The 26,724-nt window shown below is 41.6% G+C and overlaps 1 protein-coding gene across 1 annotated transcript in view; it reads right to left on the bottom strand.

Annotated features, from left to right (window-relative positions):
• POU2AF1 (POU class 2 homeobox associating factor 1) overlaps positions 1–25,779 on the bottom strand; it is a 58,423-nt gene extending 32,644 nt beyond the window's left edge. The window contains exons 1-2 of the mRNA XM_059829556.1: positions 25,771–25,779; positions 25,660–25,662 (exon numbers count right to left, since the gene is read on the bottom strand). Coding sequence (XP_059685539.1) covers positions 25,660–25,662; positions 25,771–25,779 — 12 coding nt within the window. The remainder of the gene's footprint in view (positions 1–25,659; positions 25,663–25,770) is intronic.
• Positions 25,780–26,724: the final 945 nt, after the last annotated feature.

Raw genomic sequence — 26,724 nt, 5'->3', positions numbered from 1 at the left:
TGCTGTAGATAACATTGAAGCAAGCATGGTACAATAAGCTCAGTGATTTTTTTTTCTTTTTTTTCTTTTTATTTTAATTTTTATGTGAGCCTCACACCTCCCACTTCAACCTCTGAAACAAGTTCTGATTCATACCTCAGCTTTGATAAGGAACAAATGATGTAGCCTTCATATATGCTCAGCGCTAGAGATTAAGTCCTTGGGCAATGTAAATCACCATAGCCCTCATGACCTCTCAGACAGCGAGGATCTGAACCTGGGACATTCCACATCCACTCCAGGGTTATTGCACATATTTTTTCACACAAAGAAATGTCCCATACTGATCAGGCCTAGCATCAGGCACAAAGAAGAGCATGAAATCCTTCAGAACTTCTGCACGCAGATGCCTAAGTGAAGATATTTCCCAGCATCCTCAAGAAAGTTCTGAGTTCTACAGTAAAAAGAAAGTTAAAAAAACCCAAGCCAACCATATTTCTCATACTGAGACCATGTCTACACTTAGAGAGGTGAGAGTTTCCTATGAACAAGCACTTGTGTTTTCTAACACGCATTAAGTTCTAGAACAGACCCTTCCAGGATTTCTTTGTACTTTATACTCTTTAGGAGACCATCTGGTCTGTTCCTAAGGTCCAAGATGTGATTGGTTTGCCCCCCTCCAAAAAAAAAAACCCAACAAACACCACCCCCCACCCCACCCCCAAAACTACCCCACCACTTCTTAAAGCTAAATTTGCAAGCTGTTTGTAGAGGTCACACACATACTCTCAGATCTACCCCGTCCTTGCTTCTCCCTTCCTGCTGCTCACACACATGCCATGTCCAGCACCATCTGCTTGCAGCTTACCCATTCTCCTCAACTCTCAGGTGTTTGTCTGTGAATGAGTAGCAGTCACGTTTAGTTCAAGTTTCCGGTAGTGAGTCAGGCAACAGGAGCAATAGCACATAACACAATCTGTGTCCGTACTGCAGCTGGAAGTGAGACGTGAACTAACCTTGACTGAGCCAGCAAGAGGACCAAGAACTGTGATGATGCCACAAGCCTAGGCTTCTGTGCTTGCTCGCAAAGCCAGCCTGGGACCACAGGCAGACTACCATGTAGCTAACGCACGCTGAAGTCCTTGTCACTGCAGCCTCTCTCTGCAGTTAGGTGTTCGAACTAGTTTGTGTATGCCTGTGCATCTTGCAAGCTTGCCTCTGCCTGCAACGCTGACATGATCTTGAGTGAGCTAGCACTGGGAGCAGTTGCACAGCCTCTCCCCTTTCACATGTCGCAGAGTGGCTGCTAAAGCAGATGGTGTTAAGGGGTGAAAGGAGCAGGGCATCTTTGTAACTTCCCCACCTACAGTAACACCAGTCTGGTGACTTGCTGGCTTCCAGAGTTTGTACACACCAACACAGTGAAAACCACCCGTCCAAGCTATCTGTTGAGAAATTACACACAGAACCACCCCCAAAATAAACCTGACATTGGCAGAAATCAAAAGCAGATCTCAAATGATTCATGAATAGAAAACAGGATTAAGAATATCATTGAATGTTACGCACATAAATCGCGTGACTAGCTCTGGAAGTTGGCAATGTGAGACAGCAAGAAAGCTTGGGATTTCATCAGTTTGAAAGCGATGCAGCATAAAGGTTTGTTCCATATTCTCACTGGAGTCTCAAACGGGCTTCCTTTTGCAGTCGTCCTGCACAGAAGCCAGTAACACACTGCGCTATAGACTTCAGTCCCTCTTCGTTGAGTCTGCCGAAGCAAAGCATTTCTTTAAGGAGTTCTTACCATCACATTTTTAATAGCCTCTCTTTCTCCTCACAGAAGCAAAACTAAAGAACAAGGAAGACTTTGTGTAACATGAATTCAGTGATACTTCCACGACCTATATTCACCATTTGTAGAAGTGGGCTTCATTCAAAATTCATGTTACTGTTGACATGAATTTCAGATGAAACCCACTTTCTGAGAACATCTCTTTTGACTGGATGCACACTAAGGTAAGTCCTAGAAAGGCATTTTAGTTAAGAGCTCACGCTCTGTGTGCTCAATTCGTATAGTGGAAGTAACCCATCTTGAACAGAAGTATTAACGGTTGAAAAAGCTACGTTCAGCCAAGACACGTGCCCAATTCAGCAGAGTAAACCAGGGACTTCAACACCTCCTTTCGCATTCAGGTATCGGCCGAAGCTTGCCAAAACCTAAGCAACCAGCGTTTCTTCAAGCTAAGGCTTTAAGCAGGTGCTAGATATTCTACTATCAGATCAGACCTTCTGCCAGAAACCACACTGTCAGGCTGCTTCTAGCTAGTTCATTTAGAACATGAACCTTGCTACCAAGGCAAAAGCTCGAGCCCTGATTGTGTCACAAGGAAAGTCAAGTCACCAGTGCCTGGTCCCTTCTGGAGAACATTCATGTTGAGAGCGCTCTCTGAGCATATTTGCCCCCGGAGTTTCATAGAGAAACAGGACTCAGCAGCTTTGGCAGCATCCTCGTGCCTGCCTTACCCTGAAACCCGTGATCTACAGCTGCAGAGGAGTGGGCAGAGAGCTACAGAGAGCACTGTACTGAACTGTGAATCTACACAAAAGTTCCCATTGCTTTGTTCAGCATTTACTTTTCCGTGGTCTCCTTCAAACATCTGGGAAACCCCCCTGAGGGTGCAGTTGGTTCTGAAAACTCAGGACATTTGCTTTTCCCAGGACACAAGCAGCATCGGAGGTTAGACAGTTCTCTCTACTGCCTGCAGGACCACCTGCAGATGGCTCATCTCTTCGTTCAGAAGATTAATTCCCTGCTTAGTCGAGGGGAAAGAACTCCATTAGGAAGTTGGGGGAGGGGGGGAATAGGAAAAGTTTGGGGGAATTTCCTGTCAAGGACCTCCCTTTTCATCATCAACAGCAAAGATACAGGTTTGCGGACCCTACGTATGGAGCCTCTAATCGGACCTTGGGGTAGTGGAAATGTCAATTCCCCCTCCTAAAGGCATTGACCCCAATTTAGAAAACAAGACCTGTTACATCTTCATTTGGCCCTCATGCTTAAGAGAGAGCACAAGATTTTCAAACAGATTTCACATCCAGATGAAAAAAAAAGGAACTAGAAACCTCCCCTCTACCTTATCAGCTCCGGTTCCTGGCCAGGCTACACTCAGAAAACCTGACTTTCAGTTTGCAGAGTTGCACCAGGGGGCTCGCAGGGAGAACTTCTACCAAGGTCCTTGCCTATTTGACAACTGATTAGAAAGAGTGGAAAAAAACCATCTAGACTAAAAATGCAGAATTAAAAGCTTGGTAAAGTGGAAGCATTACTGGCCACTCTAGATAAGTGTGCACAGCCGAAAGCTCTGCACTGGAAGGGAAATTATGAATGTTGGCTGTGGTTAGCAGGAACGGAAGATGAAATGCCAATTTCTGGTCACTGCCATGGGAGCAACAACCACCTGGGTCTGTTCTAAAGTAAAATAAAACTCTAGGAGTGATTGCTGGAATTCTTTCTGCATCCTCATGCTGAATTGTCTGCAGGAACTGATCATGGGTTCTCTATAATCAATAGCTTAAGCCTCTGCTACAGGCAGGCTGCCTCTGCAGGGTTTCTTTAGCTTCTTCTGAAACACAGTGCTTCTGATCACTCTGAGAAAAGGATCCTGGAGGGAGTTTGTCTCAAGTCTACTCTTGTTTCACTAATATTTTTTTTTCCCACTAGCAATGAGATTAAATTAATTAGTGTAAATGCATCATAGGTAGAAGTGAAGAAATTCTGAAGATGGAAATATTCATAGGTGTGAGAAGGCACATTTATCTGGCAACTGAGAGAGCTGAAAGTTATTAATGACTCGCTCCAGGAATTTGGATCTCGGTGTCCAGGATGTTATTATGTGCTTCACTATCCAGGCAAATCACAATGGAAGCCTCCAAGAGGAATGTGGTGAGGATGATCTCATCCCAAACACTCACTCATTCTCACTCACATAGTCTGCTACCAACACTTTATACTACACACACTATTCTCCATGTATATACCCTTCCATTTTTGGTGTTACTGTGACAGTACAAAACTGTAATTTGACCAAAAAAGCAAACCATTGGCATTAAAAAAAGGCCACATCAGCAAGGGTGAGTGACAAATTTCTCTGCCCTTGATAGTTAGTGAAGTAAGGGCTTCATGTCATGAAGCAAAACTGCACTTTTGTGTTTAAAATTTAACTACTTTGAGAAGAATGTTGCAGCTCTCTTTCAGGATTTAGTAAGATGTGATCTGCAGTTTCTGCAAGTCAGTGGAAAGATTTCAGCAGCCACATTCAGAAAGATGCTCAAACATACGCCAGCCTTTGGATGCAGAGGTGTATATTGACATTTGAATGATCTGAATCGCTTGTCTAAGATAAACAGCCCCTATACACTCAAAGCAATTCTTTTCTGAATGCAAAAACCAGTACTGATTTAGAATCCAGTACTGCACCGATAACTCCAGGAAGAGTCAATCGCTTACTGGCAGTTGTAATTGTCCTGAAATTCTGTCATCAATAGCATCCAAAGGGGCAATGAAGCACAAACAAAAGCTAGAATTTAGGTAAAAACAAAAGAAATCCACTTTCGCAGTTAGTATTTACATACACATTTATTTGCCTCCTAACAGGTTTGTATTAGTTGGGTGAAACTGCCACCTGCTGTCCACCTGTACGGCTTTTAGGGCTCAGCAGTTGTGTTACCAGACTGACAAAGCAAAGAGGAGATTTGCAAATGCACAGACACCAAATCTTGCAGCTCAGCCTTGGACAATCTGCTCTCTAACACTCACTAGAGTCAGGAATTATACAATGGCCCAAAAGAAAGAGACCATGTTACCTAAAAACCTGGTACAACTCAAGTTCCTGTGGTCTTCTGACACTAGGTTGGTAACAGAAAGAACATTCCAAAGATAATTAAAAATGGTTGTCCAGACATAGAGCAGAGGAACCAAAGTTAACAGCGACGACACATGCTCCAGGACATGCATTGCTGTCCATGAAAGGATGATGAAAATAACATGGCTGCCACAACTGTTAACACTATATACCTCACGTTGGTCTTTAAAAGGTGGAAGTTTGGATTAAGGAAACCTCAAAAAAGGGAATTTGCTCAAAACAGTTCTTGAACAGACAGAAACACAATGCTTACAGCTCTATGTGCATAAAGACTTCACCAGAGTGTTCTTCACGGCACAGAAACCCTTAGGACACCAAGAGGACTCCCAGCCCTGCAAGTCTCTTTTACACGCTCAGTTGTATTCATTAATATTTTTATTGCGAATGCTGAGTCCATGCAATAGACCAGTCCTTGGCCATGTCTCTCAGCCCATCAGATGATCATGCCTAGTTACTTACTAAAAAAAAAAGCTCCCTGGAAGACATAAGGATGGCACTCACAAACATGCACACACAGGCACTAACTCAATACCAAGGTCTTGAGATTATGCTTCTTCTCTTAAGTGAACCTTCAACTCCGTGTACAGTCACCTGTAAAACCCAGAGAGCTGCCCTGCCTCAAGTTACACAGGCATTATGCAACACAACTGATGAGCCTTCCCCCAGGTTCCAGTCATGTCACAGACATGCCTTATTTAATAAATCTAGAACAGAACAGAATTATTGAGGGAACAAACTTCTTTTTTGGTTCCTTGTGACCAGAGCATCCAAGAGAACATCTAAATGCAGAGCTGGAAGCAAAAGCTTTCTGGTACATATGATACATGCCACCTCGTATGGGAAAGTAATTAGTGAGAGACACCCCTGGGAAGGAGAGAACCAAATAGAGTTTATGGGGTGAATAAGGGATAGTTTTCTCTTCCCCAGGGCTGATGTGCTCTGAAAGTTTTTCTGTTTGCTCTAACCCATGGCTTCAGTGAGGAGTTGTCTTTAGCCACCACCAACCGATTGTGTCTGGAATAACAACAGTGCTTCTTGCTGTCCTGCACAGGGAAGTATTTCAGCTCTGGAGAAAAAGCCACTCCAGGTATACAACTTGGCAAGCCATGCACCTCAGAAGTGACTGGAAGCTCACAACACACTCAGTGGTCCAATAGCCAATCGAAGTATCAGGAATAGCCAACAGTTGGAAGAACAACTACTACTCTATACCAGCTTTGGAAAGAAATGAGCTTCTCACAAGTAAAGGAGCTGGGAATGCAGTGGAGATACAGCATACTCAGCAAGGAAGCAAATCTTTCCTCTGCAAATGAGAATTTTGGAATAATTTCAGAACCCCTCAGGCACAGGAGATTTTCTGTTAGTCTCATGGCCACTGCCAACACTTCTGTAAGGGAAACAATAAGGCCTGTTGCTGTGACTTAAATGGTAAAAATCAGGGAACAAGCTCAAAAAATAATTCAGAGACACCTCTTTTGTTTCCCTTGATCCTGTACATCAATTAAAAATTTAAAATCATTGTCTTGAAAAGGAAGTTATGCAGCAACAGGTTTAGCCAAATGTGGATATAAGAGCAGCATTTTTCTCGGAAAAACATGTTTGATGTTCTGCTCTGATTTTTGTTAAGGACAGGCAGCTGAACTGCTATACCTCTAGGCAGATTTATGGCTCATTGCTATAAAATAGAAACACTGTTTGCAGATGTGAAATTTCTAGTATCCATCCCTGTCTGTAAACCTTTTATTTAACCCCAATAAAAAAATAATGGAGATTTAAAATATAGCAGATGTTTAGAAGTTTCAGCAGCATAAGTCATGTAAGTAACATCAGTAGCAGTCACAGAATGCATCTGAGAAGAATGCTCAAACCAGACATTCTCATTTTAAATACAGCATTGACTGCAGTCTAACCATCTATGCTACGTATTTTTGAGTAATCCCTCTCTCGTCTATTGCAGTGCAGAAAGATAAGGGTGTTTTCTTTCACTCCAGCTGCACAGAAAGCATTTGATTAACATTGACAGTTCCCTGGAAATTTAGGGGCTTTCCTTTTGTAGGACTTAGCTGTGAAAACTCCCTGCTCTTGACTTCAATGACTGGAACTCTCACTGAGTGATCTTTTATTGTATTAAATGCAGGTATAGAAACCAGCTATTATTGTACTTGATGATTTGGTGCAAGTACCAATGAAGGCACTTGATTTTCCATTTAACCCTCTCCTTTGTTTCTCTTTTGTTTACCTGTCAATAGTTTTGCACACCCCAGAGTTTAATTTATTTTGCACACAATTTCATCTCTTAAGGTCCTTTGAGCCAGGGAAAGACTAATGTTGAAAGTTTACCATGCGAGAAACTCAGGCCTCAGGAATCCTCATGTATAACGTGAGGCTCTGCTATCAGAATTCATTCAACTCACACTCTTTTCTGTAACACCACTCCCATAACCAGTTACTGGATGACCCAGCATCTCCTCAGTAAGACACTACAGTTACTACAATTTCATCTAGCTTTTACAGCTTGCTTCTACAGAGGAACTTCCAATGCATTTTAGGAGCTCCAACTGAAGCCTGACAAAATGTGACAAACTGCAATGATTATATTCTTGGTGCGAGACACAGAAACCTGAAGTGTTATGACTATCACAGTTACATACTCATTTGCAGTCTTAGTTGTATTTTTTTGTTGAGAACAATATTTTATCAAAATAAGGAGGCAAATACAGCCAGAAATGTCTGTTTCTGAGCGTGATCCCTGTGCAACAGAAAGATACGCAACTACTTTTGAAAATATTAGCCAAAGTCACTTTGGAAAAACCTACTTAGAACAAAGATTCTGGGAGCTGCATTTCCCCTCTGATAGCTACTGTACACTTCCTAGTCATCTATTTGGCCTGAGTGATTCGGTGACATGTGGCTGTGTATCCCCACCTGGCAAAGGGCCATGCAAAGGTTGTTTATGAATAATGAATGGAGATGCATTCAAGCTGGGCTCAGAGGAACAGCTTTTCTTCCAGCCAACATAAATTCAAAGTGGAATACATTAGCACAATTTCTGCAGAAAGAATCTGGGGATTTCCCCTTGCACAATCAGTCTGTGAAATGCTGAATAAGTAAAAGAAATAAAACAAGACTGTAACAAACCTGGTTTAAATTACCTCATTTTTTTCCCCTCTAGAAAACATCACTTACAGCGGAGAAACACCAGTTGCAGGATTTCCCTCCTTCTGTCTTTCCATGGTCTGTAATGTGTCAGACTTACCAGGGATATCAGCATGACAAGAATACAAGGAGAAATGACAACGCATGTGGTCAAAAGTGGAAATAACTTCTGTATGCATTAAAATTCAGGCCTTTTTTCCCTTGCAACTTCATGCACCTAGGTCACTGAAAAGTTCCGTCATCCAGTTAAAACACTAGGTATCAACTGGCATACAGATTCTCTTTCATTAATCCTCTTCAGATTATAGTGTGATCATTCCACTTTCGTACCAGCTCTCGTTGTAACTGCAATTGTAACTATTTGGGAGACCTAAACCCCAATATTAAGAGAGTCAGTTGCGTGGTTTTTTTCAGATCAGACAAGGCCAGGTGATTTCCAGAGAAATAATTTTAGGTTGCTTTTATGTTTACAGAAGGGCAGAATTTTCATATTGGACAGAGCTCCGCATGGTTTGGATTACACATTAAACAATGTTAAAATCATTTATTCCTTTACAATTGCAGGTAGTGAGGGCACAAAGCCTGGGTCTGTTGGAGTTCAAGTGCATGGCACAGAAATGTGCCAAATGCAGGCACGCTACAGCCAGGTGAATAAATTCATAGCTTTCAGGAAGAAGTTACCAATGCTGACCTGAAAACTATGGGAAACACTTGGCTATAGATCACCTATTTTCTATGCCTGTCATCCTCTCCACTCTTGGCAAAAATCATGATCTCGGCACTGCCGCTCACCTGCGGAGCTGAGTGAACGGTCTACAGCAGCCGTTCCGCTCGTGTCCTCCACGCACACACGCAGTCCCCCGCTACCCTTTGCTAAGGAACTGGTAAGAAGGTGAACACTTGGCTCTGCAGCCAACACATTTTGTGCATTTATCACAGTCAGTCCTGTGCCATGATAAAGGGAAAAATTCACAGGAGCTTAAGAGACGGAAAAAGCAACTTTCTGTATTTTTACCAAGAATTAATTTCTCTGCAGCCAGCAGCAGAAACCAATCTTTCGAAGGTACAAGGTCAGGGTGCAGGGCACAAACATCTGCATTATGGTGGTGATGCTTAAGGCTCCCCAGAATTTGCATAAAGTTTTCTGTTCTATCTGATAACATCACAGAAAAACAAAACAAATCAGATCATACTGTTCCAATTATAAGTCGCTACAGTGAGGTAAACTTGGACTTTCCCAGGTAAACATCTCAATATTGTGAAAATAGTATGACTCAATTATTCTGATTTGTTGCTTCTAACTTTGTAACATATAAATGAAACATTTGAAACAAATTAACAAATACAGAAATGAGCTGAACTGAGATGCTAAATATTTTCATATAAGGAAAAGCATTGTTTTCGGTTTCCCTCCCAAGCTTTGTCAACACTCAGTCTAGTCAAAACTAAATGTATTTTTTAAACAGACATAACAAATGGAACATTTTAGCCCTTTAACTGAGCCATAAAGACCCAAAGCACAGCAGTAAATCCTGCCGTCATTAAATCACTGAATACTCAGAAACTGAATGCATTTTTTGATTGGCTGTATCACCAAAAAAAAAAAAAAAAAAAAAGCAGCACCAAGCAAACCCCAAAAACCCCCAAACACAACACATTCAACCAACCAACACACCCACATTCACAGATACATGGCTGGACCCTAGGGAATCTTTCTGTTCAGGAGGAAGTTAGTTTACTTCTCCCTGAGTTGGACAAAAGCTCTACTATATCATCTGTTGCCACTTTCCTCCTACCTGAAATTTCGCTCAAGCATCAGCTACAAATAAGGGGAGATTTTCGCTGTTTCATGTGTATTCTGTGGGAGAACAGTGAATTAAATCTCCAATAATATTAACACTGGTCCCAGGGCCACATAAAATAATCTATTTTAGAGCTTTTGCAATAACACTCATCACCTTAGCAGATGAGAATCTTGCTGGTGATCAATAACAGACTGTGCAGACAGCGGAAGGGCCAGCTCACAATAGTGTAGTACCACAGTTCCTCTTCACCCAGCCATACCTGAGGTAACACCCCACCTATATCCCCCACCCTGGATGTCTTCAAGGCTTGGCAAAGATAAATCCAGTCACGCTGTAAGGCTGGTTTCACATTCACAGCAGCTGGGCTCATCTCCTGCAGGAGGTGTGAAACCCACTGGCCAAAACTTCTTGATTGCTCCTTTTCCATTCCACCTAGAAAGACGGCAGTCAGCAGCTCGGAAGTTTGCACTAGAAGCGCAGCAAGGCAGGACACAACATGTTTTACAGGGATCATTGCATTTCTCCGACTGTGACATGTTTTATGGGGACCAAAACATTTTTCTGACTGCTTGGATTTGGCTCAAGGCATAAGCGGCCTAATGAAGTGCAGCTTACTGTTGTTGACTCATGCTGAAAATGGCCACTTGTCCTGCAGGAAGAGTAAGATTTGCTCAATCTCTCAGGAGCAAATTGGAGCAAACTCTCTGAGAGAAGTGGGTGAAACTGTACGAGCAAGTAAAACGCTTCGTGTGGTACTTCATTGCCAGGTCTGAGGTGCCAAGATTTTTCACTTTTTTTTCCCTTCCAACTGTTCTGGTTTATTTTCAAATTTGTGACATTTTACATTTATCTTAAAGAACCAGCACATGGAATCAAGTGGTTAGGAGAATATCTCCATTTAAATAAGAAAGGTCAATCCAGGGACTTAAACTGCAGAGAAGTACTTGCAAACATGAGCCTAAGCATGTTTAAGACTCAAGAATAGACTACAAATATGAAAAAACTGAAGTTTAATCCTTTTAATCACAAGCCAATCTTACAGTTTTGAGGATCAGATTAGGGATTTTTGAGTATTTAAAGCTTGTGACATGCACAAGAGCTGGATACACTCCTCTGAAGGCTGGAAAACCACCTGGAATCCTGTTATTAGCATCCACAGGCTCTGACTCTTGCTGGCTATTGCAGCTGGAATAACAGCATTATAACAGCATCTAGCTCACAGCACAACAGCAGGAGGAGGAAAAGGATCCAACGGCAATGCAAACATAATCCCTGGGGACAAGTGAAAAGGCAGCTAGCCTCAGAGAGGAAAAATCACAACTCCAGCTACTCCCAAGCTATGATAAGTCTGACAGCACATGGAAGAGGAGAGGAGAGCAGATAATTCTGCTGTCACTGATTTTACAGAGACCTCTGGGCAAAGTGTGGATGCTCTAAGACTGTTTTTTCTGTCATTCCTGCCGTTTTATATATTGTTTGTTTCTGGCTTATAATTCCCCTGAAATACCTGACAGCGAAATATTCACTGCACAAGTGTGTATGTGTTGTGGGAGCAGCAGGCTTGTAATGACAAATAAGCTTTTTCTTCCACACCTCATGCTCTTCCCCTTATTCCAGAAGCCAGTGTTTCATCTCCAGAAATGCATAGCCCAAGTCTAGATGTTTTGTTCCAGTGTTGGGCCTGGGGCAGAGTATACGAATGTGGGCAGAGGCTCGAAGTGTGGCGTTAAATAACTCCAAACTCAACCTACTCCAGAAACATTCTTGATTTCCAGCCTTGATTTCCAGAACCAGATACATGCACAGCAGACTCATCTGTGACACCTGAGGGGCAGCAGTGATCAGTAGAAAAAAAACAAAAAACAAACCCAAAACCCCAACACACACAAAAAAACCCCAAACCCCAGAACAAGATGTGTATTCAGAGGAGACGCTTAAATGGCTAGCTGCCACCCAGTTCAGTGACAGTTCCTCACATGAGTGACAGTTCCTCACATGAGTGACAGTCAGTATAACTGAAGATTAGGGCCACAAATAGACTGAAGGCAGGAATTCCCAGCAATCTGAGTGATGCTTGAAGATGAACCCCACTGTAAGCTACAGTTCAACTCCCACTTCTTTAGGGATACCAATACCTCCTTCCCTGCATTCAGGAAGTATGTAATTTCTGCACATAACGTACTATGTACCTACTCTATCTCACAATCACTCAGGTCAAAAATAGCTCTGGATTAAGAAGGGTGGTTTTTTGTCCTAAAATAAAGTTATTTCACCACCAGTCCTTCCTTTCTAACTGTCGAGATTCACAAGGCCACCTCCTTGTCTATCAGATATAGCTAGAAATTGAAAAAGCAACAGAAACATGAGATGAGGAACAGGTTATTAGAGAGCAGAACAATACGTTGAGTAAGCGACAGGACATGAAAGGTTACCGAGGTCTACCTTGGGGCTTACAGAGGAACATGAGTCAAAGCTGTCACATGAGTTCGGCACAAGTACACAAACACTTACCACAGTCCCTGGAATAGATCTGTGCCAGCTCCTTCCCTTTTAGGTAGAGTGACTAAGCAAGCTCCCAAGGAAACTGCTCTTTTCAACAGCCATTTCTGTTTCATCAGAACACCTTCATCAAGTTTCTGACCCTTCTTCACCCATGGAATCCTACCCTACATCTGGTTCCACAGCAGTTCACAGATGCAGAACGCATTGCTTTAGGTTTTTATCGTATTAAGACCACTCTTGTTGCATAGTTTGGCTCAGATAATGGTGCACAGCATCCAGACAGGTGAGGTGAAGGTCCCATGATGAAACCGTTCTACTGAATGCAAACTCCAAGCCGTATCTTAGGAGCTTATGCTTCTAAATAGCAAAGGAAGGCTCAGATCAAGTGGAAGGCATGGGCCAGCAGAAAGTGTTAACAACGTGCTATTGTTTCTCTTGTAGTAGAAGCGAGATGCCTCAAACCACACAGCCCTGGGCATAGAACATAGGAACAATATGACTGTCTTCAGTTACTCACAAACAGGAAAAAACCTTGAGATGAGAAGTATTAACACACCCATCACGCTGACTGTGAAGAGAAACACAGTTAAGTGCTCACATACCCCATCTCTAGTCCACAGAAACACATCTTCCAACAGATAATTCATGCAAGCCATCTGACTTCAGGAGAATCCCCCAGGATGCCTGTTTCTTTCTTGACTGTAAATGGAACTTAAATGACCAGCTGAGATTTCCAAGTCTAGTTCATAGATACCGACTTGAAGGCAGATGAAATTGAACTGTGGGGACCAAAGACCTTGCTTCAGGTTCACATAGTGCTGGTATCAGAGCTATGAATCCCACACCAGACAAGCCCACTCCCCCAGATCACAGCTAGGTGGGTCTTCACAGGTAGACAGAAACAAGCCTTCCCAGGTCCTGTGCCAGCCAGAGCTATAGTGACTCGATTGGCCTCGCACCAAGCACAAGCTCTCTTAGCGGGGTGGATTAGTTTAAGTCCTGCACATACACAGCCCTTCCTGAGCACAAACAGAAAGAGCTTTCACAGCATGCAAAATATCGCATAGATGTCATTCCTGCTCTAGTGGGTTTCTCCCGCAGCACAGAGTGACCAAGGGAACAGCACCCCATTTCCCTAAAACACAGCTGGGCCTAGCAGCATCCCCAGGAATGCAAAGATTCAAAAAACTTAAAATCGTGTCTGAAGGTTAGAGATCTGACATTTTAAGGAGGAGCAGGTTTTGGAATGAAGCAGTTTGATGGTATCGTATACGCTCGGTTTTCTGTCTGTAAAATGCGTGCAGAAGTTATCCTATTGAGCAATATATACAGCATCGTCCATTTCTTTGTTAAACCCTTCTCTCCCTGGGAAGAACAAACACAGCAGCCAATGCAAGTTACAGCCCTGCAGTATTATCGCTCCAAGTGTTACTGATTATATCAGCTGCCATTCAGCTTGCTGTAACAAAAACAATTTGTCCTGAGGGAAAGCAGTATGTACAGAAAGCCACAGAGTGCAATGAGGTATTAGATGAAGCTCTCTGTTACTGAGAGGTGTAGAGTTACTCCAGTGCCTCACTGCCACTAACACTCCTAGCTTAAGTTTTAGCAGAAAAACATCTACCTCTTACAGCCTGCCATGCACACCACCATTCCTCTGCCTTCTATTTGCACCCTCAACAGAAAGGGCATGAGCCACGCAAACTGAAATCCTCTTTACCTACATGTAGTCATTCCTCATGATGGGACTCAGGTTATATTTTTTCAAGGGAGAAAGAAATTTTCCACCCACCAGCTCCACATAGAACAAGAGCCTTGTTTCTACATCACTCTTTAAAATTCAGTCCCGCAATGAATTAGACGGTCATCACTGACCATACCTTAGGTGGTTCCCACATCTGAATGGCTTTATCAGCGTTGGGGCAGCACACTTCACACTGCACGTATTGGAGCCAAATCCAAAGATTTGCTGATCTGCCCCTCTCAAACCACTTGTTGCTACTAATTTGTATCCCAGTAATACCTAAACCCCACAGAAGACACCAGTCTTGTTTTACTGGGTGCTCTATACACACATTGAGCAACTGAATTTCTGTGCCAAAGAATTTACAACCTAAACCGAAAAAGGGTGGAGAAAAGACGTGAATATCATTCCCATTTTACAGGCAGGGTTTTAGGCTAAGCCTTGACTGGCACTTTGCATTCTGGCCTCTGTAGCCTCGCTGCTTGCCACTAGTGCCCCATAAAACACCAGAGTGCTTACTTCCACGACTAGACATTTGCACACAAAAGAAAAAGAAAAGAAGTGAAGTTGTTGGCTTATTTGCAACTACATCTAATAACCTCAGCTGTAACAACATCTCACCCCTAGCTATGACAGCACCCAGCAAGAAAAGGCTCAGCAGTCGTCTTCTCCCATGTACTCACCACTTCAGCAGTGAGAGCCGGCCTGCCAAAAGTGAGGCTAATTAGTAAAAACCATGTTTGACACCTGATTTCCGGTGAAACTTCACTAAAGGAGGAGCCACTAATTTGTGTGCGCAATATTAAGGAACAACAGAACTGTTGTGAGTTCAAAAGGACTTCTTAGCAGATTCTAATCTAACCTGCTGAGCACAAAAGTTTCCCTTTCATGTTGATGCATCAAATGTCTAGCGAATGATGCTAAATGAATAGTTCTCTTATTCTGACTGAAAAGCTCCCAGTGCCATCTGATGTGCATATTGCATATTCCCTGTATATTTTATCCAGCACATGTATCTGGCTGTTGTGGTTTACTGGGCTTCTAGTGCACCTGCAGACTGTTTCGTACTACTGCCTGTGCTTCTGACAGATTTCTATTAAAAAAAAAAAAGATTAGAAGCATGCTTACCTTGTTTAAGAGGGTCAGCAAAATAAAGGGAGAATCCCGTTTTGATGCTTTAAAAATATTATTTAAATATTTGTTTTAAGAAGAATTTGTTTTAAGAGAGGGACTGAATCTGAGACTAAAGAATTTATTTCCACTGCATGGGCTGACTTTCAAGCTTTCCAATACTAGCAACAAAATCAAGTGTTTTCTGAACATTTAAAATGTTTATACAGGTACTACACTGTGAGCTACTTGGAAGCTAAGCCCCTGGGCCTTGCAGAAGTCTGAAACAGCTTGTTGAGTCCTGGTCCATGTATTGTATTGCTACCCTTAAGAGGGTACCTGCCATCCCTGCACAGTACGCTATAAAGCCTATGAAACACTGCTCTTAAATCTTCAAATCAGGGTAGGTTTGGATGCTTACAAATGGAACAGCAATTCACTCACTGACTTCCGTTGACTTAATTTCCCTGCTCTTTGCTAAGTGGAAATGCGAGTCAAAACGTGTATCCATATAGCACTTTCTCTATGAAGACTATTTACATGAATGCATTTAACTTGAACAGTCATGCAAAGCTGTCACCCAATCAGGTGACACAGCTCAGCTAACAGCACTAAGTCACCGTGAGCTGACTGCGACTGTTGGTGCAAACCATCACGTGGGAAGGGACATGAGGTCTAGAGCTTCTGGTATTACTACGTACCACATCACAAGTAGGGGATGTAGAGATAATCACTGCAACAAAAAAAACCCCAAAATATGTGGGGCCATGTCTAGCCTCTTTCCACTGAATAGTGGGTTCTCTCCCTTTTAGTGGCCAGAGAACAGGACCTGTGAGTTACCCAGAGATTGAAGCAATAGCCATGGATCTGAAAAGGGCTGAAACTATGGGGTAACTTTCTTCCAGAAAGTTTCAGTTAGCACAAAATTCAGAACATCCGCCACTCACTGAAGCTCAAGCACATTCAATAATGGAAAAAAGCTTGAACTTTTGTGATTCTTAGGCATATATCCCACATAAAGCTGGACCGGTAGTTCCTGGATCAGGCCAAAGCTAACAACAAAAGCAGAAATGTCTGTTCACACAACACTTACACCAGTGACCACATCATCAGGGACATGAATCTGTCTAGGTCCCTCAAAATCAATTTAGCCATGTTGGCTTGGTTTATTTCAATGCAGGAATTACCCTGACAGATTAGACAGCTTCGTTCTTCTCATGAATTCCTTTAGTATATACAAGAAGCAAGAGGGTAAAAAATGCACCCGAGGTGGAAAAGGATGCAGAAGGACTGAGAAACAATCACAGTGTTTCTAGGGGGTCACTGTTCTCCAGAGAGCTGCAGGTGGCAAGTCTCTTCTTGCTTTGCACAGGTGTAAGGCTTGTACCAGGTACTTGCTCCTCCTTCAGCTCTGACTTTTTGTGTTGGAATTATTGGAATGATAACAAGGAACCTGCATATTTAATCTGTCAACTGGCATTTCTGTTACTAGGTAAATATTTAATTCTTTTTTCTTTTCTTTTTTTTTTTTTTAAAGCAAGATCTCCTTCTGTGAGTTGTGCTTCCATTAGCCTCTTCACCCTGGATAAAGAGGAGCAAATTCCAAGCAACACCTGTATTTTTGCATTTTCTCATTTCCCTACACAAACTTACCCCCAGCCAGTTACATATCCTAGAAAGTTGCGTCATCTTTCACCTCTGTTCCTTGATAAGTGTATATTTTTGGAACATGATGCAGTCTACTGTAGGAATACAGCACTCATGCTGTGTGCATTGGCTCAGGTAGCAAAGCCTTGCTGGAATCAGTGGACCTTCTCTAATTTAAAGCATCTAAGTCTGTGATCTGAAGTGAGAGACATTAACCTTCTTCATGAGAATAAAACTTTTTCTGGTGGGCATTTCCATCAGCTGGTTACTGTTCTCCAAGTGAGTACTGGTATGGCCCTAAAAAACCCTAGGTATCACACTGTGGAGTTGTTTGGTGTTTCCATTTCTTCTGTGTCAGTGTAATCTTTAGGTGAAAGAAGGACTTGCTACTGAGATAGGAGCTCTGAGACTAAAGAATGAAATCTTTTAAGAGCACAAATTGTAAGGGCAGCAGCTGTAGCATAAGGAAGTGGTAGTGGAATTTCCCTAGCAATACAAATGACAAAGAAGGATTAGATGCAGGTTTGTACTCATGGAGAAATTAGGTCAGACTCCAGAAGACATGAAATGATTTATGCTAATGAAATACTAACTCACAACAAGGGGGAATATGTTGACACTTTCATGGGAACTTACTGCTCAAGAGAAAAAAAATACACGTGGCAAGAAACCAACCCAAACAATCGCCAGGTTAGACTGGTTTGGTCAGAGAGTCTGATCCTCAAAAGCTGACATAGCAATCATTTATTTATTCATGGCTCAAGCAAATGATATGAACTATAGCAAGACCAATCTTAAGTAAATCTCTCCTATCACCAATAAATATATTTCCATAAAATATAATTACTCAAGAGTAGGAATTTTCTCGTTTGTCCTCTTGGACATATTTCCAGAAAACATCAGTTGCACAGAATGAAGATTTATTCACAGACTGTTATTGGAGGTCTATCAGATAACATGTTATTTTCCTCATCTGCAGCGTGTGGCATGCTTTACTTGACAAAGCTTATTGGACACAAACAATTGTAGATGGTAAAAGCTGGTGCGAAATAGAGACTTTCTCTAGGAACTCATATCTGCAACAGAGAGGTTTTAATTTTCTGGGAAGAAAGCCTGAACACAGGTGCCTGGAGGAACGCGCACAGGGTTGCCATATTTGGCTATTCTGCATTATAACAGAAAAGCTCTGGACAACCGCTCCACATTTCTGCCTGTTTCACAACCATGGCCAGATGTTGTCAAGCTGTTGCTGTGTAGCCATTCAATAGCTGCTGTGAGGATTCAATAGTTCAAAGCTAAACAACTGCTTGAGCAACACGTCCACCTTTGAAATAGAGCTACCAAACACTTTACAGGCTACCTGCAAAGTGTCTTTGCATTCGGTACACTGTGTTTTTCATAGGCTATGGTTACCACTGCCATTTCTGGCTGCCTTTAGGCTTTCCTTGACTGCAATGAAAAGAGAACACGGTTCTAAAATGTAAGGGGGAAAGCAATAATTGAATGCTTAGCACATTTTCTCCCCTCCATCAAGTGCTTTAAATACACCCAGAACTGCGTTACTGCTTACGTCTCAGTTCAGTAAACTGTTTAAGCACATGCAGAGCTATAACAACAGGAACAGGCCCCATAAAGATCAGCAAGAGTTCTCTTAAAAGTTCTGAACTGAGACTAATGTTCACTTTATCATCCTGTATAACACACCAGTTCTTGGCCCCTGTGAGATCTCTCATACATCCCTGTCTTATTGTGATATTTCTCCTTAAACTTTGTGCCTAAGCTTAATAGAACATAAAGGCTTGGTTATTAAACCTGTGTCACAACAGAGCTGTGCATACATAAAACCTAGAGATTAGTTTATTCTACTACAAAGGAACTGAATGCTGCTGAATACATTTCTTAGCCTTGTTGACTAATAAGGTGTACTTCCTTATTTTTAGATAAATACCAGATGTCACAATTATTAAAGAAAACCAAAAAGCAATACTATACACAACATTGAACAAATAAAGGAGTTCAGTAATCTTGGAAATTTTACAGAGCTGTTTTCCAGGGTTCTGCTCTTATTCATTGTGTTATTAACCAGAGATTAGCATAGCAATGTCTGGATCAAATTTCATAATCAAGTGTTAACTTCAGATATCATGAACTTGATTACCCACCATAAGAGGGGTTTTGTTTGCTATGTCCTCTCAGGCCAGCCAGAATCTTACTAAATTCCTGACTTCCATTTCTATGGGAAATGTTTTTTGTTGTCAGTGCTGGTTTTTTGTTTTGTTTTGTTTTGTTTTTGCTTGTTGGTTTGGCTTTTTTGTTTTGGTTTTTTTTTTAATCAAAATTATTTCCCCATTTGCAAAGTGACTGCTTTAGGTCAAGGATAAGGGATAACAGTATTTTTACTTCTGTTTTAGCAAAGGTAGGATAATACTCCAAACAATTACAATAGCTCCATCATCTCTGATCTTCCCCGCTGTTGGCTGTAAGGACCCAGTGTTACATGCATGCTCAGGGTAGGATTTTTTGGTGTATCTCAGAAAAGCACAATACATTTTCAGATGCAACCAGCATAAATGATATGAAATCTGAAGGAGCCTGAGAGGTCTAAACTAATCAGTAAAGATACCTCATCACATTTCAAATAACTGCCAAAGAGCAAAGTGACATCCTGACCCTACCCATCTCTGCAGGGGCAAGTTAGGGGACACTTGCCTGGTCTTCCCCCCACCTGACACACCTACAGTGCAAACCGCCGTGCTCAGTGGCTCTTCCCTTGTTACGTAGTCTAGGCAGAACCATGCCCAACCATATACAGAGTAAGTACCGTTTTTAGGTCTGTATGAAATCAGTTCTCTCTTCTTATGTAGCCATGGTAGGACTGCATTAACTGACCTCAGTGGGAGTCGTTTCCCTGATGCTGAAAGAATTTGGATGAAGGCCATTGGGAGTGAAATATAATCTCAGTGTATGGGAAAAAGGCTCTGAAACTTGACCCCAGATTACAAACCATTGTTGTCTGTGACTTTCAATGTATTTGTTCAGAAGGGAAAAATGGATTTAGGGCCTTTATTTTCTTATCCCCACTTATGTATTACTTTAATTATTAACCCTAAATAAGCAAATTTTAATGTAACTAACTTGCTGTTAATAGAGCATTTGCAATTTGGTCCATCTTAATTCTTGCTTCATTCAGATGCTTTGGCTTGCTGAATGACTAATAGGCTGCCTCTCTCTCTCCAGACTCCCTGACATGCAGATACTAAGGAACATTGTTTATGCGGGTTTTTTCTTTTTTCTTTTTTTTTTTTTGAGATGAGAGGTTCTCTGAAGATTTGGTTGTGGAAGCATAAAGTTTCTGGCAAATATCTTCAGTGAATGTTAGAAGTTGTTGTTGGAATTCCTTTCAAAGGCAGCAGAAATTCAACATCAAGGGACTAAAATATACTGGAAAAGAGTTGTGTGCTAATAGAAGTGGCATTTGCCTCGCAGCCTCCTGGGCGAAGTTCTACTCTGATACAGGTACCTTGAAGCTTACCTCCTACAGGGGATATAAGCAGGACTTGAAACAGCCCTTGCTCTTTATACAGAGATGCATTTGAAAACAAATTTTCTGATATCCCACAGACAATCAGAGACACAGAAGATTTGGAGTTCAAAACCATACCAGGCAGAGCAGAGCATAGGAGATCAGGAATCACCTGTGCAATTAAGTGTCCCCACCTCACCCTCTCACACATAGAATTCATGTAGCTACTGAAAGAGTTCTGACTGGTGCAGTACATTATATGCATGAAAATCACACAGCTACCTGTACAATTTGCATTTTAGTGTTTTCCTCCTTCACTGATTGCTGCCCTGTAAGCGGTCCAGTGGAGAATCACCGGACTTTCTTTGTGCTTGCCAGAACTGAGTCCGGGCAGTTGTACTCAGTTATTCAGACATCACATGCCTTTGAAGAGCAAACTTGACACCTTTGTAGACATGCCTAGCTTGATGTTCAAAGTGGTGCACCAAGTAACTTCATGGAATATTTAACTACCATAAACAAAAAAGTGCAAGGGCCCCAATTCAAACAGCACATGTTTATGGTTAATGTCAGGCTAGCACTTAACTTTCCAACTTAAGTGCTTTACTGAATCCCTGCCAGGAAAGGCAGACCAAAGACAACTACAAGATAAAACATGGCAGAGAGCAACCTTGTATCCTTAAGTGACATTCTCCACTAGATCACCATGAAGTCTGAGATGAAGTAGAAAAAGAAAGAAAACACATTATTAGCATTTTATAGCCATCTCCGTCAAGACAGGACAAGAAAGAAGAGAAAGGATTTGCAAATAAAAGAACGGTATGAAAATAATCTGAAAATTTAGGGGCTCAACTTCCCCACCTTTGTTCACGTGGAATAACTCACTTCTCAGTGTAAGCAAGCAAAACTGTTCGAGTAGCAACAGTCTCCCAGCAGCAGAACAGCAGATCCCATGTGCTTGTGTCTGTCAGGGACAGGACTTAAAAGGTGAGAGAGACAATATTGCAAAAGAGTTGGAGAAAACAAGTATTTTGACTGGCTGCCAGCCATGTCATTGTATTTCAATAACTAAGCAGATAAATGATCCTTTAAAAGAAAAAAAAGACTGTAAATAGAGAAGACCGCTCAAGTACCCGGTCTCGGAAAGAATACATGTTTGTTGCTCTAGCGCACGGACAAAAAGTATTAACCCTAACTGTGCATCCTTAAATTGAGTCTATGCTTTGCAGAGCCAGCAAAAGGCCTCTATTTTACTCAAGCGTTGTTTTGGTATGGATGTACAGGTCTAAATTAAGTTCTCACCCAGTAACAATCCCTATAAGCTGCAGGGAGACAAAAAGGAACATTTTCGAAGGCATGAATGCCAGGAAGCAGTATAGTTCAATCTTGAGATTCAGAAATGTAGAGATAGTAGGAAAAAAAGGAGGAGTAGCTATGATACTTCCAGCAAGACATTACAAAGACATTAAGAGTGAGAGCCAGCTGCCTTATTATATGCATCTTCTGCTTGCTGAGATGTCTTGGGGTACCCAAGACATCTGCAGGGAGCTGGCAGGTCTGACACAACACTCACAGAAGACCTGCACTGTTCAAGGGGCTGCGGGACATGCAGCTTATCTAAAATAACAAGTTGCCTAGGCACATGTATCAAGCCATAGCTCACATGACAGAATCTGTACTACATAGTCCCTCGTGTTCTACAATACTCACGTTTAAATGCTACTTTCTATGAATCCATTGAGATTAATGATTTCACCCGAGCTTCCACATGGACCGTTCTGACTTAGGACCTAAGACCAGCTGCATTTTTGAAAGTGTACTGCCCCTTTCCCCCTGGATTCTGGTTACAGCTCACAGTGAAACTGTCAGCCAGTTCAGAAACCAACACAAATATTTGACAAGTTTGAGTCACCAATTTTGCAGAGGGAAAAGTAATAAAAATGGTATTTCTGCCATATTCCTCACTGATGTACATTTTAAAACAACATTGGTGAACACAGGGGAATCCTCGGACATCGGATTTGTTTCAACATCAGATTTCCACACCCCCTTATATATTCCACTTTACGCTGCTCCTTGCCCATCTCTTCTTGCAGCTGGTTTTGTTTGCCAGTGAAGGTTTCCTACGGTCTAATTCACAGCACCATCTAGTGACACAACTTGGGATACCAGGAACAAAATTTTACATTGCTCACTCTCGATTGTCTTAGCTCGGTTTTGTTTTTTAATGGTTGCAAATTAAAAGGATGATAAAAAACTAAATACAAAGAGATTCTCAGTGAGTGAGTGAAAGTGAAACAGTAAACATTAAGACCAACTTACTGTTTAGGTTCCCTAGTTGCACCAAGAATGCTGAAGTCACTGAAGAGAGCTCATTCAGTCAGGTCTAAATGCTATATTGAATTTGGGGATTTTTTATTTTTTTTAAATATGTTCTTAGCATTCAAAGTATTTCTAAATAAAAGTGAAATTAAAATGTTTCTTAAAAAGTCAAGCCTGACTCTTTGCATTTTTCTTGTGCTTTCTGCTCAAATCTCCTTCAACCAAAATAACTGTACAGAAATTCACAAAGCAGTTTAGGCAGCCTGAATCTGCATTTAACAAGGAACAGAAGGAGCTGCGCCCTACTCCGAAATTGCTTCACACTGGTACCCTGTGGCTACAGTTAGATGCTGGTACTCCACAATCTGAAGGTTATTTGTTTGAAAGATGAACCATCTGTGGATTTCAGAGCACAGTCAGTTTGCAAATATAATACTAAAATTAAATTTAGAGCTATTCAATGTACACAGAAATGTAGGTGTATGTGGATGGCTTTTTTTCTCCTTCCCGTGCCAATTCCTCTGCATAAGCAAAAGTGTCTGGTTTTCATTTCAGAAGCGAAGCCCCCCAAAGCCCCATAGGCTTCACACTGTTTCTGTCTTTCTACATTCAGTTAGTCCAGCCTAGCTGAGGCACAATAACCCATTGTTCCTCAGTCATCACTTATGTCTGAACCTAAGAGCTAAGCGTACATTGTTTCTAAAGGCTTCAGTGCTCCTGCTGAAAGTATAAAAAATAATGCCAAGAACAAACATCTAAGAGCCCTGTTCTCAGTCGGTGTAACTCTGTACAGTCCTATTAAAATGTAACAAGAACATGACCCAAGGACTGAGTAAAATGAAAGATCTTGAAATACTTTGTTCCCTTCACTAGTTTCTAAAAATTATTTTGCTTGGCCCACTAAATATTCAGATTTCCAAATGACAGTGATGTAATAAGACACGTATGAAAAGCCTGACACTGCGATTTCCAACAGTAACAGCACGCAGTCGTGGAGGAAGAAGGTCAATTTTATCATCAGAGACATGCCCACCTCTTCAAGCATGAGGAAATGCTCTTCCCCACCTACAGTCATGATGACTAAGCTGTTTGGAAAGAATGCAGAGAGCTCAAGAAAATAGAGAGGAAATGGGAAAGTACTGTGAACTGACTCCCTGTCCCACTGTATGCCAGGATGGTTCCCAACACATTAAAAATACAGTATATCTAACCAGTCTATAAGACGCGAGCCTACGAACCTGCTCATGCCTGCAAATGCAGACCAATTTTTGCTAACTTCTGTCAGCCCACTCCAAAACCATGTAAGCTGAATCATTCCTCTCCAGAGCTCAGCAATGGGCTTACTGACGATCATGTTTTACGTCATCAGCTACATGTAACAGCAGACTAGGATGCATTTTGCTTTCTAGCCCCGATTTTAGATGCTCTGCGAAAATAACTGTATTCTGTTAACAAACCAGCATATGCTAGTACTTTTCAGCTGAGAAAGCACAGAGAAGCCACCTTTGAAATCAGGCCTCAGAGTACAGATCCATTCTCTATAGCTTCTAAAGGTTTGCTTTGGCAAAGAAAACAGAAGAGAAAACAGAGGAAACATCTGGAAATTTTTTCTTGCAACATCTTTCCAAGGTCTGTCTGAATAAAAAACTTTCTTACTGAAAAACTGGTTAAAGTGAGAAGCACCCAAAGGAAGGGCCATCACAATTCTCCAAATAACAAGATTTTTCCCTTTTGCCTATTTGCATATTTGGCCTCTAAGTTTAAACTTTTGCCTTCAGCATTGCTGGATATTTGTGACAGGTATAGACTTGTGAAAAATCTACGCCAGAAAACTGATGAATAAACAAGGTTAATACCATGCCTGGCTAGTTACTTGGAAAGCTGAGAAATCTTGCATATAGTTTGCGATTAGTTGCTCAATTCCATAATGGATTTGTCAAGTCAGTGGAATAGATACACCACCGACAGCTCATCTGTGCCCATGGGAGGTCACTGTTGCTTCATAAAGTAGATCAGATGTGCCAGTTTTAGGTTAACAGCACAGGTCAGATCAGGAACATCAGCAAACCACTTTCTCTATAGTAGCTCAGAGTTTCTCTCCTTAATTACCTTTTCCAGAAATACACCAAAAAGCAAGCATACAATTACATACTTTTGAGTGGAGACTGGTACTTCTCAGAGCTGTACTAAGAAGAAAACAAATCACATCTCCAGATGCCCTAAGGCATTGCAAACGGGCAGATCAAAATAGTTTCTTCACCCTTGATAGCCTGCGGTTCTTCAAGACCTGACCACACAGCTTAGAAGACAATTGAATGCGGTCAACAACTAACTGCATCTGATCACTACATACAATGGCATTAGAAACTAATGTCACACAGAAGAACCAGCTTTACTTGTCGTGGTCTGAAGAGGTGCAAACAGCCTGGGAAATTTCTTGGTTCATATCTGTGCAGGACTGAGTCAAACTGGCAGTCTGACACAAGAGAAATTTCATCACAGTTGATTAAAAGGTATTTTGGGAGGTAAAAATAGTCTGAACATGCCATCTCTGTCATCACTAAGGAGCTCTGAATCCAAGGAAAACATTTAGGAGTAACCATAGAGCATCATTAATGATGAGCCAGTAGCAGACAATTCTTGGAAATTTACAATAAAAATCGTGCAAAAAGCGACAGTTATATTGTCAATTACACCTTCACTGCAGCTGCAACCCACTCTTAATCTCCTGCCTTCACTATATATTTTCATCTTCCGCAGTGAAGACTGTTCTGCAGACTTCAGACGATTTCACAAGCTCTGACGCCTTCAGGCCTCAGATACATGGCTGTGTGAAGAGGGAGGAGAAACACAGCTATCTGTACAAAGCAAGTAGCATGACTTCTTCAGGACAGAGATAAGCTCTGCTAGAATTGAGCAAATAAACAGGAGTCCTTCTGATACCCTTACCTTCTGAGGAAAGATGGGCGTTATCAGGAAAAGCATAAATGCGATGACATCATATAGCATCCCTAAGGAAAGGCAGAATGCATTTAGAAGGCACAACACAGGAATACTGACCTTGTCCATGTCCTATGTTCTATTTCAATCATCTAAAGGCAAAGCAGAGCACGAATAGTTACCGAAAGAAAATAATCACCACTAAGTGAAAGTACATCATCTTTCACCTAACAAATCTAAAGATTTCAAAGCCATAGAAAAGCAGGACATCAGTTACCAGAACAGGCATTCTAAGGAGATCTGAATGACTGCAATTGGTAAAAGAAATTAATTTTGCCTTGCAACACAGTTTCGTACTGCAGCAAGAGGTAAGTAGAGCTCCTATTTCATGGTCATTGAAATGACTAAGAGCTGCTCAGGTTCACTTGCTCAGCACTGACATCTGTCATTATAGTTTGTTTCTTTCTGAAGCATCATGTACAGGCCACTGTCAGCAGACATCCCAGAAGCAATTACCCAATGGCTTGTCTCAGCACAGCTAATTAGGTATTCCTGTTTACTATGAAAATGTGAGACAAACTCCATAGCAATGTCACAACCCCATTTCACTGGCAGCGTGGATGCAAGCTGTCAGAAGTATGCACGTCTAGAGTACCGCATAATTTAAGCTTTCCATCGAGGGCGTGCAAATGGAACCTCTGCAACAGAGCACTGCTTTCCAGAAGAGATACTCAGAAGAAGGAAAAATCCACACGTGTTCTGCACTAAGTTCTGAATTTTATACAGCTTCCTTATTCATTGAGTGCCTTTTAAATTATTAGTCATCCATTTAGTTCAAGACCTATTTACACAGTATGATGTTCACCTTTAAAGAGAATTATATGCATACGGTTGATACTTGATGGGTATTCTAATCAGACATTGAAAGCACATGCAGGGGAAAGCCTTATGCTTGCTTTCTATGTTAGTGCAAATTAAGCCCACTATCTCCTGATCCCTACATATGTGAAAGAGAATATTAATAAAGGAAACCTTTGCAACAAAGGATTTCATAGTCAGGTGAGTTAACAGTTG

The sequence above is a fragment of the Gavia stellata genome, chromosome 26 (genome assembly GCF_030936135.1).
Source record: "Gavia stellata isolate bGavSte3 chromosome 26, bGavSte3.hap2, whole genome shotgun sequence".
Taxonomy (NCBI): domain Eukaryota; kingdom Metazoa; phylum Chordata; class Aves; order Gaviiformes; family Gaviidae; genus Gavia; species Gavia stellata.
This window is presented reverse-complemented; position numbering and strand designations above follow the sequence as displayed.